We start from the raw sequence: 17,956 nt of genomic DNA on the forward strand, positions 1-17,956 counted from the left end.
GGACATACCCAGGCCCAGTATGAGAGGCAGGATTGCATAATGGAAAAAATGGTCATTTCCAATATGAAGAGAGCTAGGTTTGAGTATTCAGTTCCATGTTAACTTACCTATACAATGGGATGAATAATATCTGTTTTTTTCTTGTAACAGGGCATTAGGGGTCCAGGAAAGTCTTTGAACACCAAAGCCTAGATTTGTTTCTAATTTTAATCAAAGAATTGAATATAAAAGAATGTTGAGAAGGATAATTATTAAATTATTATATTTATTGAGGGAAATATAAAGCCAAGGAAAGATACCCATGTGGCTAGAGATCACACATTGAGGACCTTGAAAAGAAGTGTGGAAAGAAAAAGGAAAGTTCAAAGAGCTCCTGCCATGTGGGGAGTTGGAGGGGATAAAGGAGACCATGTGGACTGTAAGGGCTGAGGGGCCCTCCAAGCCCAGGCCCAAGGGAACACTCACTCATAACTGGAAGTTCCCAAGTGGTCAGAGAGCCTTCCCTCTCCTTGCAAAGATATTTATGCTTTATAGTGGTGGCCCCTGTCTTCTGGCTCAGGTGAACCAGAGGAACAGCTGGTTTGGGATAAGGGCTGTCTCAGGAAGAGGCTAGCCCTGGCACCAAGTTCTGGGGCTAAATTTGATCAACCACATTGTTTAAATCCTATGAAAGACATTCCTCCCAGGAGGGGTTCAGATTGTTTGTGAAAAAAACAGGTCTAGGAAACTAGGCGAGAGATAAGAAGTCAGATCATCTTTGATTTCTAGCAATTTCAAACTTTCCTGACTTTTTTTACTTTCAGGGGTCCAGTCACCCTAACTGGACGCCCCTCTCATTCTGAATACTAAATAAGATACAGCATGTTTAATACCCAACAATATAATGTAATGCAAGGCTGTCTGCAATGGGTAAAATCTCTAGATCTGTGTGATATTTGCCTCAAGATCATTAATTTCAGAAAAAGGACATTTTCTTAAATTATATTTCATATGAAATCTCTTTTAGTTGGGGATGAAATTCATTAGTAGAATGTTTAGCATAGTCTTGAACACACACACACACACATACACACACACACACAGAGAGAGAGAGACAGAGAGCAAGAGAGAGAGAGAGAGAGAGAGAGAAGGAGAGAGAGAGAGACCATTGGGTTACTCAATTATCTTGTTTGGAATCCCTTGATTTAGAAAAGACTCAATAGACCAGGATTTATCTTAATCAACAATAGTTTCAATAGTTTTGCCCTTTTTTGCAGGAGTCACTTAATGGATTAATTTTTAGAAAGGAAATCAATATATATAGTCATGATTGCAACTCTCTCCTTCCTCCTTTTGCTCTTCCACCCTTTCTCTTTTTTATTTAAATGATTTTTTTTAAAAAAGAATATTTAGCAAAAACTACGCCTCTTGATCTCTTGTAACCTTAGCCACCCAAATCTCCTTGACAGACAGAAAAAGCCTCAACTTTTGGCATTTCTTCCAGAACTGTTTTCAGGCTGCCATCCCTGGGCCATGCATGTTGGAAAAGCATCCATGTCAGTCCACTCACTCCTTCTGACGCCTTCACGGTATTCCATGGTGGACTTTTAAAAGTTCGTTTTAGGGCTGGAGAGATGGCTTAGTGGTTAAGCGCTTGCCTGTGAAGCCTAAGGACCCCGGTTCGAGGCTCGGTTCCCCAGGTCCCACATTAGCCAGATGCACAAGGGGGCGCACGCGTCTGGAGTTCGTTTGCAGAGGCTGGAGGCCCTGGCGTGCCCATTCTCTCTCTCCCTCTATCTGTCTTTCTCTCTGTGTCTGTCTCTCTCAAATAAATAAATAAATAAACAAAAACAAAAACAAAATGCTTTAATAAAAAAAAAAAAGTTCATTTTAGGGCTGGAGAGATGGCTTAGCGGTTAAATGCTTGCCTGTGAAGCCTAAGGACCCCGGTTCGAGGCTCAGTTCCCCAGGTCCCACGTTAGCCAGATGCACAAGGGGGCGCACGCGTCTGGAGTTCGTTTGCAGAGGCTGGAAGCCCTGGCGCGCCCGTTCTCTCTCTTTCCCTCTATCTGTCCTTCTCTCTGTGTCTGTCACTCTCAAATAAATAAATAAAAATTAAAAAAAAAAAGTTCATTTTAAATAGCAGTGTGCCACCAAAAGAGCACTTTAGGAACTCTGCACTGTCTCCATAGATGACAGAACGGGGGTGTCTGGGGTTGAGGTTGAAGAAGTGGCAGACACCACCCAGCACAGCACAAGAGGAGACTGGACACCTGCTTCTGTCTCCCGAGCTCCTGTGGGCGGCGCGCTAGGCCCAGTGATCTGACATTGCCAGAGACTCATCACTAGAACTCACATGGGGAAGAAGAGTCCGTGGCCCTCAGGCAAGTTCCAAGACAGCAGCTCTATTTTCAGCTGGAGAGACAAGCTGTGGTGATCAGAGGTCACAGGGAGTGAGTGGCTGCTGGTGGGCCTGCGCTTGTATGAATTACTACAATTAAACTAACCACACCAGTTGTTATGAACAGTGCCAGTTGTGAGGAATGACTGTGCTTAAATCACAGAGCCCATCTGTTGCCAGACTAGTAGCAAGCTGACAAGCCCAGCCTGGGTGCGGGCTGAGGATCTGCTGACATGAAGCCTGGGAGAAGCCTCAGGCTACCTGTTGTGTGCGCAAAGGACCCCTGAGCAAGAACTGGGGTGGGAACTGTGGGGGGGGGGGGTGGAGAAGGAAGGAAAGAGAAACGAAGAATGTGAGAGAAAGAAGCGATTGTACTATGATTTCCCTTTTTGTGTTCTAAAAGATGACAGAAAATTGAATAATGCCATGCGTATTTCATTTCTACTTCTCTTAAGTTTTCTTTTTCTTTCTTTTTTTCCTTTTTACAATGTTTAGGCCATTTATCTCATTGCAACAGACCAGAAATACCAAGGCCCTGACCATTTCATTTTTGCTTTGCGTGGCTGGCTCTTCTATGGACTAAGGCCACGGTGAGAAAAATCAATAGGTTCTGAAACAAAGATCACCTGGATTTGAATTCTGTTTCATGAGTCATGCAGCCTTGGGAAAATGGCTTAATCTCTGAGGCTCTTCTTGCTCCTTTCCTGGAGACAAAAGTGCTCACCTCCTGGAGCTATGCTGTGTGCTGCTTTACACCTGCTCTCTCTCTCTCTCTCCTCCCCCCCCTCCCGACACTTTCAGAGTCAGTCTGCTCACACTGAGGGCACCTTGATAAAAAGAACTGGTTCACCTCACCTATGGTTCCATCTGTAGGTGGGTGGGCAGTTGGATGGGCAGGTCAGTAGATAAATGGGTAGAAATAATTCACAAAAATTGTAGACATTTAACATAATCTATGTAAGGAGCCTACCTCAGAATCTGGAATATACCAAGCACTTAAAATATTCCTACTTTTGGTGGACAATTTTTTACTTCTCTTCTATCTTCATTTCATTCTGAAGATAATATGGGGAAACTTTCTCTTTGCTTGCTAGTAGCAACAGTGCCAGAACTATGACTTATGAGTTGTTTTATAAGAATTTAGTCTATCATGGCCATGACTATCTGACAAGACACAGATGCCCCCAGTAAACTCAAGAAATGCAAAGAATGCTAATATAATAGAAGAAAGGTGGCCCTTCTACGTGGCTGGGTTTGAGAGCTGGCTATAAGTGCTTTGAAATCATTTTCTTCTCAACAGCTAATGTGCTCAGCAAGAAGATGAGCAAATGAATAATTATTGATAAATAACTAGTTATAAGAATTTATTTCTCTTCTTCCTTCCAACCATGCTGTGGGTCTACTCTTGCTTTATAACACACATCCTGCTTTGTATTATAATGTGTCTGTGAGGGTGGGGACAGGGTCTAGATGCTAAGCAGTGGCAGTGTTTATTGAATGAACAAACAAATGAATGAACAAATCAGTGGGTTGATGCCTTATTTTATCTCCAAATTGATTCCATTTAGTTGCATTCTATATCTTGACTTTCTATCAGCACCCATGTCTCGTGAAATATTTGATGCCAAGTAGGCCATAAGCTCTAGGTAAATATTTGTCAGGTGAGTAAATGAATGCCCAGGAGGGCTCTGGAGGAAAGCCAGGAAGACACTCCTCTGATGAAAGGAATTTGTAAAGAGGCAGGCAGATGCTAGAGGGGCATGTGGAGGAGATCATTGTGTAGGCTGCAGGGAGCAGCAGTGTGGAGGTTGTCTCTAAGAAGCAGCAGAGAAGGCAAATGCCCACCAGAAAAGCCCACAAGGGGCTGGAACAGTCTCCATTTTCTACAAACAAAGCCACTAAGCAAGAGAAAGACTGTGACGCTGAGGAAGAAAAGGGCATGGCCAGTGGCTTGGCAAAGGTATTGAGGGTAATAGCCATGTTGCCCCCAAGTCTCAAGCCTTTGCTCCCTTTATTGACATCCTTTGCTTTCATGCCCACCCACCCCCCGCATTTTCTACTCACAAGTTCTGTTTTCTCAGTTTTCTTTCCCCCATGCCTCTCTTGACTGTGGCCTCTGCCCCAAGATTGTCAAGCCTTCCTGTCTCTGTGCACTGGGTCCTTGTGCTATTTATCTTGCTGGAACAGACTCTGATACTGTTCAGCTTTCCCTTTTTAAATGGCTTGTACTGTACCTCCCAAGTCTGCCTATCTCTGCTTTCTTTCCTTTGCTTATTCTCCTCTTTTTCTCCTGCTTTTCTCTCCTGGGAGGCCTGCATGCCCTGTGCATGGATCTTCATCATGTCCTGCAAAGTCCTATAATTCAGCACCTGGAGCCTCTTCACACGGGGCTTCCCTTCCTAGAAGGCCAGCCTCAGTCTCTTGTCTGAACTGCCTGCCGGCCTTTCAGACATGTGCACTCAGCTATCCCGTCATCATCTCTTTCCAACAGTGAAAAGCTGAGGGCATCCGCATCTACCAAGCCTGCTTCCACTCTGGTCTGCCCATTCTACAAAGGGAGTCACCCTCTAGCCAACTGCTGAGGCCAAAGACTTCATCTTCCTCTGCCAAGGCTGGAAGGCATTACCCACATCCTCTCTGCTTGGGGCCAGCTCATCCCAAGTCCCGTAGATTTGTGCTCTCAGTATCTTTAGCCTCCATTCCTTTTCCTCCATCCCCACGGACACCACCAGACTGCCGGTCATTGACGCGTAGATTCCCAGTCTGTCCTAGGGTCGGTCTCATTGCCCTCACCTTTCCTCCCTCCCACTCTCTTCTCCTCTGACCCAGCTTCACACGACCACTGAGAGCGATGTTTGTACCGCACGCAGTAGGTCCAGTTTCTTTGCTGTTTATGTTCCCCTTTCTTCCCCCACACAGGTAAACCTTTAATCCAACCACCAACCCTACTTATCTGAACCCTCTTATCTAAATTTGTCTCTAGCCACTCTGAGGCACCGAACCCTCCACACCATCATCTGTCACAGCCAACAGACTGCACCATCCTAGTTCTCAGTGCCATTTTATGGCCTGCCACCAGTCTTAATAGAGCAGACCTTGGTCAATGTGTCCTGTTTCATGGTCTCTTTTGTCCCTAAGGCACTCCTTGCCATTGGCTGTTGTTTTCCAAATCTGAGTGGTCGAGTGGCCCTTCAAGTAAGATCAGTATGCTGTGATAGCTGAAGTGATTTGTTCTCCTCCTGGGGACCTGAGGCCTTGCTATTAAATGTTGCTCCTTTGGGACTACTCTTGAAAAACCCCAGACAGGGCTACCCATGGTGACTGATCAAGGCCCGAGGAAACCCCTGATGACCAGGCCCCACCCACCTTCCCAGTCCGGGAAGTGCCCCTGTGCTCACGGTTCACACGCATCCTCTTGCTGGCTTCCATCTGTCTGCGCATGTCTGCAACAGATCGCATGCTTGCGTTTCTGTCTTTCACCTAGCAGCACTGTACTGACCACCTACTGTGTCTTAGAATGCAATGGTCAGCACCATTCAAATTGGACCTGCTATTTGTGTCCAGCTCAAGAGCTAAGTAGGGACTAAACCCAACCTGGGATCCCCTGGTCAGGCCATGTGCTGTGGATGGGGGTGCATGCGACCCAAAAAAGAAAAGTATCTTCTTTACATATAGTCATTGTCCAACTGGCAGACCACCTGACCATGAAGGACACCTTTCCTAAACCCCTCACGGGACCTAGTAGGCTGACAGTGCAGAGAGAGCAGAAAGCAAGATCAATGGGGCTCTTGTTCTCACTGTTGCCAGTTTGGCATGGAGACATATGAACGAAGAAATCTGTAAGCTCATGGCAAAGCCTCCTCTAGAGTGGAAAGACTCTGTGATGCACCAAAGAAAGTTGCCTGGAAGCCTGAGACAAGTCTCCTGAGGAGCCAGGATACTGAAGCTAAAATGGTAAGGAAGCCAGTCACATGTCCATCAGAAGACAGAGGCCACAGAAATGACCATGTTGCACTCAGGAACAAAAAGAAAAGCCAGAGTGGCTGAGGGATAAGGTGCAAGGGGGGAAAAACAAATGCAATGGCCAGAGGGAGGTGTCCAGAGGCAGGTGGTGAGGCACTTCCTGACCCTGTCTGCTCACTGGGCACCCAAGGCCAAGGGCTCATTGTGTTCATTGAACTAACACCTGCCTGGGAGAACCTCACCAAGTCTCTGTTTACAGCATGAATGGCCCAGGACAGAAGCTCTGTGTGGCCCCAGTGCCCTCTCGTGACCACAAGCTACAGCCTAAGGCCCTTGGTGAACTCATCATCTTCAGATAATGTCCTCTTTACTTTTGGGTTCACCTTACCTCATCCCCTGCTCTGTTCCATTGCTCGCCTCTCCTTCCCTGGAGATCTTCCTACCCTCAGTATTCCTGTCTGGGGAGGCCCAGTTTGAGAGTCTAGCAAATTCCAGCAAGTTGCTAGTTTTGTCTTATTCTCTGTGAGTGAGGCTCGTTTGGTAATAAACACCCTGCTATAAGTTCCATAGTCAATGCAATCTGGGCTTTATTTCTTCTAGCTTCTTAAGCAAGCTGTTTCCAAAGAGAATATATATGAATAGCTAATTTCGCGGGACAATTCAGAGAACCAGGTTCTCTATCAACGAGTGAAAAGCATTTGCATGAAAGCTTGGATAACCCATAGATGGTTTTTCAATTGGGGCCTGTCACCATTTAGCTATGGGCACGTGAAAAGACCACAGCCCAGACGGCATCTCTGGCCGCACATGCTTCAGGCCTTCTGAAGCTTGGCCGCGGTTGTGTTGCAGACGTAGCGCAGCACGCACACAGATGCAGCGTCCCATGCCTGCTGCTGCTGTTTGCTTTCATCTGAATTCGAACCCATTCTGGGCCCATTAAGCTAATCACACTACAAATCCTGAACCCGTCCTCCCATCGTGAGGCTCTTGCATGCCTGATTGAAAAACCTGTTTTCACCCAGCTTCCGTGGAAAAAGCCCACTGCGGCCCATTTGCAAATGTGTGCATCAATAAATCAAGATGACAGCAGAGTCCTAGCATTTGCGAGAAGCGGAATAGTAAAGAGATGTTCCAGCCTTCCACCCTGTGTTTTCCAGATGACACCCTTGCTGTGATGCACATCTTTATCTGAAGTATTCTAAGGACTGTGTCATCCCCAACTTCCTTGTGAGCTCAGCCTCAGGACCAGGGAAGCCTTGACTGCTCTTGTGTTCCAAACCTGGCATGTGCGTTTCTGTTGATCTAGTCACCCTCCACTGAGTCAAAGGGAGAAGTCTGGCTCTCCTGGTCATTTACAGGATTCCTCTTCAGTTGTCACTTACCCAAGTGGAGCACCTGCCTTCTTTCTCCATTAATCAGTCCCCAAATTCCTTTACACTTGCTCCTCAGGTGATGCCATCAAATTGGCACATTTCTGGAGCTACCAGTGCCTGGGAGAGTACACCTTCCAGCTGCAGCCTTCAAAACACATGGGATCCGAGGGTTTTCACCTCACTTCCTGGCCATATGTTTCCCCAGATTCACTCCCAAGATCATTTGATAGCTCCACTTACTACTTTGAAAATAGAGTCTCACTTGTGAATTTTCTAATTGAGTCTTAAAGGCATCACAAATGAAGATATAAATTGACAAGAGCCAGTGGGAGAGAATATCCTTGCAGGCATTGTTAAGCATTCCAATTAACACAGCTGTTTTTGAATACCACCTTAATAAAAGGTTTAAAATAAATACACAAGATCTTTTACTTATTGGAGTTCAACTTCCTCAAGCCAATGTAGCAGACATCTTGTCACATTATTTACAGTGGCAAAACCTGGAAAATAAATGTCTACCTAACTGATATTTATTTATATAAATGAATGAATTACGTTCTAGTAAACTCATACAATGAAAGGCCAAGCTGCAGTTAAACAAACAAGGAAAAAAAACAAAACCCACACAGGGGCTGGAGAAATGGCTTGGTAGTTAAGACGCTTGTCTGCGATTCCTAAGGACTCGGGTTTGATTTCATGGTAACAACGTAAGCCAGATGCACAAAGTGGTACATGCTTCTGGAGTTCGTTTGCAGTGGAAAATGTACAAGATCTAGGTGTGATGTCACATACTTGTCATTTAAGCACCTGAGAGGTTGAGGCAGGTGGGTACCAAGTTTGAGGCCAGCATGGGCTACATAGTGAGTTCCAGGCCAGTTTAAGCCACATAGTGAGGACTGTCTCAAAACAAAAAAGCAGAAGAAATAAAAAAGAAGGAAGGAAGGAAAGAAAGAGAGAGAGAGAGAGAGAGAGAGAGAGAGAGAAGGAGGGAGGGAGGGAGGGAAAGAAAAAGTGAGGGAGGGGGAAAGGGAGAAAGAAAAGTGAAAAAGGGGATATTCAAAAAGCAAATTGTAGGCCAATATATATGGTACAAGATCACTTTGTAAATGTTTATGGCAGCTATTTGTAGAGTAAAATTTGTAAGGATTACATACAAATCTTTTAATAGCGCTTCTTTCCTTCTGAGGCAGGAGGCCTTCTGAAATACACATTTTCAAAATTATTATCGTTATCCTGTTTTTAATAGTAAGCGTGAGTTATCTTTAACAGGAGTGGAATTAATAGAAGTCCCATATTATTTTTCCATACTTGGCCTAGAAAAATGACTTTTTACTACGCATGCTCTCTAAGAGCCCTGCTGTTCCTTCAGACCCCCTCAGGGACTCATCCCAGAATGCTTTGTTTCCCCAAAGATCAAGATGCTGGTGCCGTCTTTACAAGGCTTAGTTACTTCAGCATGTAAGGTTTGCTCAAGGTCACTTTCAAGTTCCAACCTGCTTCTCTCAGCCTCTATAGCCCCTTCTCTTGTCTTCTCTCTCTTGTCTCCTCTTCTCTTCTCACATAGTACATTAAGATTTATTTTATTTTTGTTTATTTATTTGAGAGAGAAGGAGGCAGAAAGAGAGACAGAAAATGGGCTCTCTAGGGCTTCCAGCCTCTGTAAAGGAACTCCAGACGCGTGCACCCCCTTGTGCATCTGGCTAACGTGGTTCCTGGGGAATTGAGCCTCGAACCGGTCTCCTTAGGCTTCACAGGCAAGCGCTTAACCACTAAGCCATCTCTCCAGCCCATACATTAAGAATTTTTATGGATGATTTAATTTTCTTCTCACCTTTTTTGTAAGGTTTGAATCAGTTTTTTTCTAAGCATCTGTATCTCCCCTCCCCTTCCTTTCGCTCTTTAATGAGAGAGATATCTGCTTCTTGGCTTGCTTGCTCATTGATGTTTATTTCAGAGGTGTTTTTACGACAGCCCCTGTGTGGCAGGCATGACTTTTTGCTATAAGAATGCAGCCCCTTTTGCTCATCTCCCCTTTTTTTTTTTTTTTTTTTTCCTGCACTAGTAGTGAGCACACTGCCTGTGTTAATCAAGAACTATTTTTGTTGTTTGTCATACCAGCTTCTTTTCAGTATGCTAATTTATTTAAATAGAGAAAAGTACCTAGCACACCTACGGTATTTTTCTTTCTTTCTTTCTTTCTTTTTTCTTTTCTTTTTTTTTTTTTGCATTTTATACAGATAATATATACAGAAAAATTTAAGGGGCAGGTAAGCAAACAAGAAAAAGTCAATTTCACTCTCGGTGTAACAACTTTTCATAGTTGTGCTTATAGCTTCTGGAATGTATTATATTAAACATGGGGTGGGATACTGGAGCTCAGTATGGTGAGTAACTCATGCCTATAATACTTGGGAGGCTGAGGCATAAGGAGTACTTTGAATTCTAGTCCAGAATGGGATACAGAGTGAGACACTGTTTCCAAAAAGCCTTGGATCCTGTCTACTAAATTGCTTTGAAATTTTATTAGTAACGCTATGATTTGAGTATGTTCCTATTATTAAAAATCCACAATACACTGGGCATGGTGGTACACACCTTTAATCCCAGCACTTGGGAGGCAGAGGTAGGAGGATCACTGAGAGTTCAAGGCCACTTTGAGACCACATAATGAATTCCAAGTCAGCCTGGGCTAGAGTGAGACCCTACCTCAAAAAAACCAATAAATAAATAAATCTATAACATGAGTTAGTACAGAACTTACTCTGTAGTCCAAGACTGGGTATTTTATTTAGCTTCTTTCACCCAAATTATCTTATGCTAATCCTTTACATTTTATTTACAATTTTGTTAGCACCTCTATGTCTCTTCTTTTTCCTTAATTTTTTAATTTATTTATTTGCAAGCAGAGAGATAGAGAAGAGAGACAAAATAGGTGTGTCAGAGCCTCTAGCTGCTACAAACAAACTCCAAATGCATGCACCATTTTGTGCATTTGGCTGTATGTAGGTACCAGGGAATCAAACCAGGGTAGGCTGGCTTTGCAGGCAAGCGTCTTAACTGCTAGCTGTCTCTCCAGCCCCATCTGTGTCTCCTCTTTACCTTCCCCTGCACTGGGCTGTCATGACATGTGGCATATTAGTTATTTTCTCCTTACACACTTTGTACTCATCAGCCTCCAGTCATCATAGTGTTCTGTGCTGTGTAGTATCTGTGGTGTTTTGAACAGATGGCCAAGCATTATTGGTTAAGCTTCCTACTTAAGTCTCCAGCAGTCTACTGGAGGAGGTGTCACTGGGGATGGATCTTGTAGTCCAGCCCTAAAGTCTGTCAAGAGCCAGTTTGTGCTGTGGCTGCTTGTGTTTGATGGCTGTTCGATGGAGTGTCTCTGCAATGGATCTGTGGAAGTGAGCCAGCTTCTTCCACCATTGATGATGTTTCTCCTGGAGTCTATGAGCCAGAAATAAACCCCTTTTTCCCATAAGCTACTTCTGGTTGGGTTGGATGTTTGTCCCAGCAAGGAAAGGTAACTGCAACATTATCTTATTCCCACTGCATGGATTTAAAAACTGTGGCACAAAAACATTAGATGACCCGACTGAGGTCACATGTCCAGAAAGTGTCAGGGTAGGGTATTTAACATAGACAAGCTCACTGTAGAGGCTGAACTCTTGACCACTGAGCTGTGACCCAGAGTATCATTTTCATCATTAAGTACATGGCAACAATTAAGCATCTCATCCTCCAGCTATACTTTCAGGTTCACTATTACACATAGGCCAGGAGGAATACTGAGTTCATGTCTACGACTTTGTACACATGCTCAGTTATCACCTTGGGCTTGATTCCTATTAAAAAGATGCCAAGTCAATGGGGCTGGAGAGATGGCTTAGTGGTTAAGGGGTTTGCCTATGAAGCCAAAGGATCCAGGTTTGATTCCCCAGTACCCACGTAAGCCAGATGCACAAGGGGACACATGCATCTAGAGTTCGTTTACAGTGGCTAGAGGCCCTGGTATGCCCATTCTCTCTGTGACTGCCTTTCTTCTCTCTCTCTCAAATACATAAGTGAATAAATAAATTAAATAAATAAATAAAAGTTTTTAAAAAGATGCCAAGTCAAGTCAGAAATTGACATTCTTTAAAGGCTTGATGCCTTAGCCAATTTTTTAAAATATATTTTGAGAGAAAGAGAGAATGTTTTTAGGCAATATAGTTCCCAATATTCTCGAATCCCTAAAAGTCATGTTCCTTTCCAGAAATGCATTGCGTTATGAGTTCAATAATAGATTTTTTTTAAATTCAAGGCTTTTCTAGATTTTGCTTTCTCTTATTTTTGCATTATGCCTATTCCCATAAAATTCATAACATAATAATGCATTTTCCAAAGTATGGCGTCTCCATCATCAGTGCTGTGGTAGACTGTGTCTCCTGACTTGTGCCATATGAGGTGTCCCACCACTGCACTTAGTGGCAGTTTTTCACACTACTAAGTTTCTTTCCTGTTTTTATTTTTTTAAGTTTCACAAGAATTAAAATAATAAGTCTTTTATATGTTAGTGTTATTTATCCTTGATTTCAATAAATGCAAATTTGGGAAAGGGGTCTGCCTTGCAAGGATGACTAATGCATCCAAGTCTGCAAGACAGACTCCCACTTCTGCCTCTAACTTGTTTTATAACCTTGAGGATGACACTTAACAATTCCATGTTTCATTTCTCTCACTTGCCAAGTAAGGAAGGGGAGCTAAGGGACCCTGAGTAGCTCATGGGTAGAGTGCTTGCCTGACACCCCTGAGCTCCATTTTTGCCACCCATCAAACTGGCCATGGTGGTAAATATGTAATCCCAGTGTTCCAAGAGGCAGGAACAGGAGGATCAGAAGTTCAGATCATCCTTGACTACATGTGGAATTCAAGGTCAGCCTGGTCTATGTGAGACCTTGTCAAAAAGAAAGAAATACAACTGCAGAAAAAGGAAAGAAAAGAGTGCCAGGCTATTTAACAGTGAAGTAAGTCATGGCCATTACAAAGTATTATGTGAGATTGGTACAAATAGTGTGTGTGGGCTAGAGGGATGGCTTAGCGGTTAAGGTGTTTGCCGGCAAAGCCAAAGGACCCAGGTTTGATTCCTCAGGACCCACGTTAGGCAGATGCACAAGGGGGCACACACATCTGGAGTTTGTTTGCAGTGGCTAGAGGCCCTGACATACCCATTCTCCCCCCCCCCTTTCTCATTTTCTCTCCCTCTTTCTCTGTCAAATAAATAAATAAATAGATTCAAAAAATAGTGTGTGTTGGTGGGGTGTTATTGGAGGTGAACAGACTTGTTCCAACATATTAAAAATATTTGCTTTTTCCCTTGACCACAGCCTCTGAAGTGTGCTTTAGTACTTTGTGAAGTGTGTTTCCAAGGCCAGCATAATTAGTCATTCCACTGAAGCCTGACAAATGGCTTCTCGGTTTGAATTCTTTGATAGGATAGAAAAATCTTCCATCACAATAGCACTGGAGCTAATTCCAGGCTTCAGTCTGGGGCAAATGGCTGTAGTGGAGAGAGGAGAGGCAGGAACGCTGCCCCTGGGCCAGATCAGGACAGGGCAATGTCACAGAAATGGTGGCATAGCCACATTAGGGGACATTGTGGAGGGACAAGTTATGACTTGCCAGGCACTACCCCGAAAACACATCTTCACTATCTCACATAATCCCTGTGATACCCTAAGAGATGGATTAGGAGTTGAAAGGACCCACTTCATGTTACTCAGAAGTAGTTGAAGAGATAGAGCTTGAAGCTGAGAGTTCACTGATCTCTTCACCTCTTTAACACATTTTAGTTTCAGCTTTTAGGAAGGCAGCTATGAGCACTAGTAATCATCCATGCAGCTTCATTTTTGTTTATTGAATACCTTATGTATATTAGACAGCCTTCTCTGGGCTTGTGATGCCAAAATGAGGCAAATGTCTTATTTTATGGATTTTGACAAATAATGGTGTGAAACCAGTCACAACAGACCAGCAAATCAATAAATAATTTCAGGTAGTAATAGTAGCTGTAAACGAATAATCGCCATGCATCCTATGTGTTAGGAGAGGGACCAGGGTAGGGGGAAGGCCCCATGGGGGGTGACATTTGGGCTGTGTCCTACATGACAGGGCAAATGAGCCATGCCAAGGCCTACTGCAAAGCAAAGGCTAGGGACTTGGGAAATCCTGGCTTGTGATAGGTGCACAGAGAAGCCCCGTGTGGCAGAGGGTGGGGTGGAAGGGCAGAGCATCTGCTGTGGAGTCAGAGGGGGCAAGCTCCAGACCAAGCAAGGGCCCTGCAGGACACGGTATAGCTGACTTCATACACAGAGGAAGATGTTGGAGGATTCTATGCCAGGGGGTACTGCCATCTTCAATATATGTAGGCAGCTTTCGTTACATCTGAGCTGTGCTGACAACAGGGAACAAGTGAAAAGGGAAATTTGTTTGTGGAACGCGCAGGGAATCCTGCACGGGACTAAGTGAGGAACCGCTGCTTACGAGGAAGCAGAATTGTATGTTTTCCTTAGGACAAGACTGACATGGACAGTGAGAAGTCATCTAATTTCAACTTGTGACTTTAGAGGAGAAAGTCTTGGCAGATCCTGGGAAGTACACTAGGAAGCACACCAACAGGTCACTTCCTTGGCTTTGGGACCTCCCGCCCTCAACAGGTAAAACGTGAACAATCATGACCACATTCGGATCTGCAGTTGTGCTTGCTTTACAGGATACAACTTGACTGAAATCATAAAACAGTATGGGTCTGGATGGGAGGCATCTTAAAAATATAATTTATATACAATATGTGGTGTGTGTGCCTTTGAAAAATATTTTTGAAGATGTTATCTGCATTTTAGCATATAGGACCTAGCTCTTCTGGTAAAGAGGCATGAGATGGAGGTATGGAATTTTATTATAAACTCAGCAAGTTGACTAACTTGATTTGAATGGCCTTTGTGATGCTTGTGTGACCCTTTAAAATGAATGTACAGTGCATATAGGATGTAATTAGCTGCTTATTTAAGATAAAAGTTGACTGTTGTAAGATATTGTTCTCTTTCTTTGGCAAAAAACTATTAAGTTAATGCAGGTGATTGGCAAGTAGAGTCTAAATAACAACATAAATCATCAGCGCTCCGTGCTTGAGTGAGTCACTGTGGCTGAACTGTGGTGGGATAGGCCCCAGATATTCATCCTAAGACCATTTAATTTAAGCTAACAAGTGTAGTAGAGTCGAATTTCAGGGAAATTCACCATTTGGGGTTTGTTTGTTTAAGAAGTAGCACAAATGTTTCTCAAGGAGAAAATTCTTCTCAAACTATCTTCCTGCACAAAGCTAGAAAAGGTTTAGCAAGACAGAAGCCCAAGGAGGGGCAATGTAGGGACGGGACGGGCTGTGGGTTGCTCTGGGAGTGGAAAGACCTCAGAGCTGAAGTGGAGAATCTAGATGTCGTCTGACCCGCACCCGACCCGGGCGAAGGCCGTTCTGCCTGGTGTGGAGGCTGTGCACGCCTCCGGCTGAGAACTTCATGGGCACAAGAAGCTGGGCCATCACCACAGCAGGCTGGGTCGGCAAGCAGCTTTCTTGCCCTTGACGCCCAGAGTGAGAAGAACAATGTCATCCTCTTGCTTTGTTATGACTCGCTAACCTGGCACTTTTGATGGCTGACAGGCTTGAACAAGTACAGTGTTCTTTTTATTTTATTTTTATTCTTTTTTTTTTTTTTTTTTCTAGGTAGGGTCTCACTCTAGTCCAGACTGACCTGGAATTCACCATGTAGTCTCAGGGTGGCCTCTATTCAAAGTCACATATAGGAGTTTATTCAAGGAGCCAATACAATTCCAATGGAAGCATCTTGTCTCTGCTGCCAGGCAGTATTTTAGGAGTGTGGTGGTTTTGATTGTACAACTTGACACATTTTATATGACATGCTTGCCACTTTGCATTGTTCCCCAAAGTCTTAATAAATGGGCTGAAGGTCTGATTGGAGACTCTGAGATAAATTACATCTGTCTTGTGCTGTGTTGAGTAAATATTGTTTGAAAGAAGTACTAGGGAGCACAATCAAGCTAATGTCTTTAAAACCTTTTTTTGATTTACTAGACTCTGTAAAAATGGTTAAGCAGTTGATTCTGTCAGAGAAAAATGAAGAATGTAGCATTGGACCTCAAGTTACCTATGTGTATTTCTGCTCTCATGCCTGGAGCTGACCTCTTGGTGAACAGAAAGTCCTCTGAGGCCTACATTTGGGTGTGGTTGACAGACCACTGTTCCTCCCGAGAGGACACAGGTTTGCAGTTTGACCCACAATCTGACAGGCAATCTTTTTCTTTTCATTCTAGATGCTGAAGAATACCAGCCTCCAATATGGAAATCATACTGTGAGTACAGAAATTAAAATCTTTGGAAATCTTTAGCTGGCCTGCCTTCTGGAAGGGTTCTTGCTGGGGTGATATGCACACAAGTGATCCCATTTCACAACCCTAAAAAACCCAGCTCTTCTTTTCCACTGAGGAGGCACAACCATCAGAGAGCATTACCTAGACTTCCTTGTAAAAGATCCCCACAGTCATCCACCTGAGATTCACTTCAGGAAAATCCAGAAGAGAGAGATACCTTCTACTTTCAGCCTGAGACTTTATTTTAATTGAGTTGGTCATCAGGGTTGAACGTATTTACATCTGTTAATACTGCTCTTAGCTGATCATCCCAAGACTATAATACCATTTGACATGAAGTGTTTAACACATGAACTGATAGTGAAAAATGGTTGGTCACTAAGGGTGACTCCTGAGAGACATAGGTCACATCTGAGTGTCAGCCACACTGAAGGTCCCCTCATGAAAGCAGGCAGGGGCCACCATTCCAATCTCTCTTTTTCCTTGGTGTCCTACGCTTGACCTAGAATTATATATTTGGTGAAGGAAAGACTGTAGTAGGGTATAAATGCTTCATGCTGAGGGAGAGAGGGACAGGTGTGCCTCCAGGCTCTCCTGCTAGGCAGCCATAATATTTATTGCTGCCATTATTAATGCTACCATTGCTGCTGCTGCCCACTGAGGCCCTGACTTGAGCCAGCCACCGTTCTGAGCCACTAAGTCTCAGATTCTCATTACTGCCCTGACACCACCATCATTTCTACCTCCTGTATAAAGAAAGGTAAGTAACCGGGCAACAAAGTCTTTTCAAAAGTGGTGGGTGGCCTTCACCGTGAGACCCAGAGGCAAGCCTAACCCCCAGCCTGCAAGTCTCCAAGACGTTTCTTCTACCTACTTAATAATGTAGACAGACTATCTACATGTCTGTCTGACTATCACATGTTACATAATGACACCTTGGATAACATCAACTGCATATGATCATATAGGCTATCCTTATCACCACATAGTCCATATGTACAGTCGGCTGTACTATTTAGGGTTGTGTAAGTAGACTCTGGGATTTACACAACCAGAAATTGCACAACAACACATTTCTAAGTATCTATTCTATCATAAAGTATGCTTGACTGGTTATATATTAAATATACACAAACACACATATGTGTATATTATTACAAAAGCAATACAAAGGAACATAAAAATAAATATTAGAGAAATACATATATCTGAGAGTCAGCTTTTCCCATGACCCACAAATCAGCCCCATCTTATTCCAGTCCTCCCATCCTTCCCAATGTCTATCCGTTGCCAGTTTTGTAAGGTACATCCTTCTCATGATCTAAAACAGTGCTTAGAATTCAGGCCATTTGTGGCTTTGTCCAAATGGCCTTCTGCCATCCGTGGTGTTCTTTGGGTGGCTGGCTTCCTTCACAAATGTCCAGCTCTCAGCTTTCCGTGCAGCACGTACAGAGGCGCCTCCTGCTTTATTACATGAGTCTGTCCTCCCATCTGTGAAATAAGGGGCTCTGCTGGGTCTCTAAGGGCCTTTCCAATCTATTGCTCTGCATTCCCAGCTTCGATTTTAAAACGCCTTGCTAATGACTCAGTAATTGGATGTTTTTGTTTGTTTGTTTCCTAATGGAGTGTGAAGTGCTCTGACAGTAAATCAACAACGTATCTATAGTGAGAGGTATTGGATGTTCCATGACTTACATGCCTGGCACACTCCCTTGCACATAGCCTTGCATACATTAATGACCCAATAAATATTTGTTGAGCCAATGCCACTGCCAAGAGCTTTACTCAAGCAAAAGCATGGCATCGGCTCAAAATC

The 17,956-nt window shown here is 43.8% G+C and overlaps 1 protein-coding gene across 1 annotated transcript in view; it reads left to right on the forward strand.

The window, feature by feature from the left end:
* The window catches only part of Chn2 (chimerin 2), a 298,944-nt gene that overhangs the window by 118,286 nt on the left and 162,702 nt on the right, over positions 1–17,956 (forward strand). Inside the window, exon 2 of the mRNA XM_004652770.3 lies at positions 16,084–16,122. Within this exon, the coding sequence (XP_004652827.2) occupies positions 16,084–16,122 (39 nt within the window). The remainder of the gene's footprint in view (positions 1–16,083; positions 16,123–17,956) is intronic.

This window comes from Jaculus jaculus, chromosome 16 (genome assembly GCF_020740685.1).
Source record: "Jaculus jaculus isolate mJacJac1 chromosome 16, mJacJac1.mat.Y.cur, whole genome shotgun sequence".
Classification (NCBI taxonomy): Eukaryota; Metazoa; Chordata; class Mammalia; order Rodentia; family Dipodidae; genus Jaculus; species Jaculus jaculus.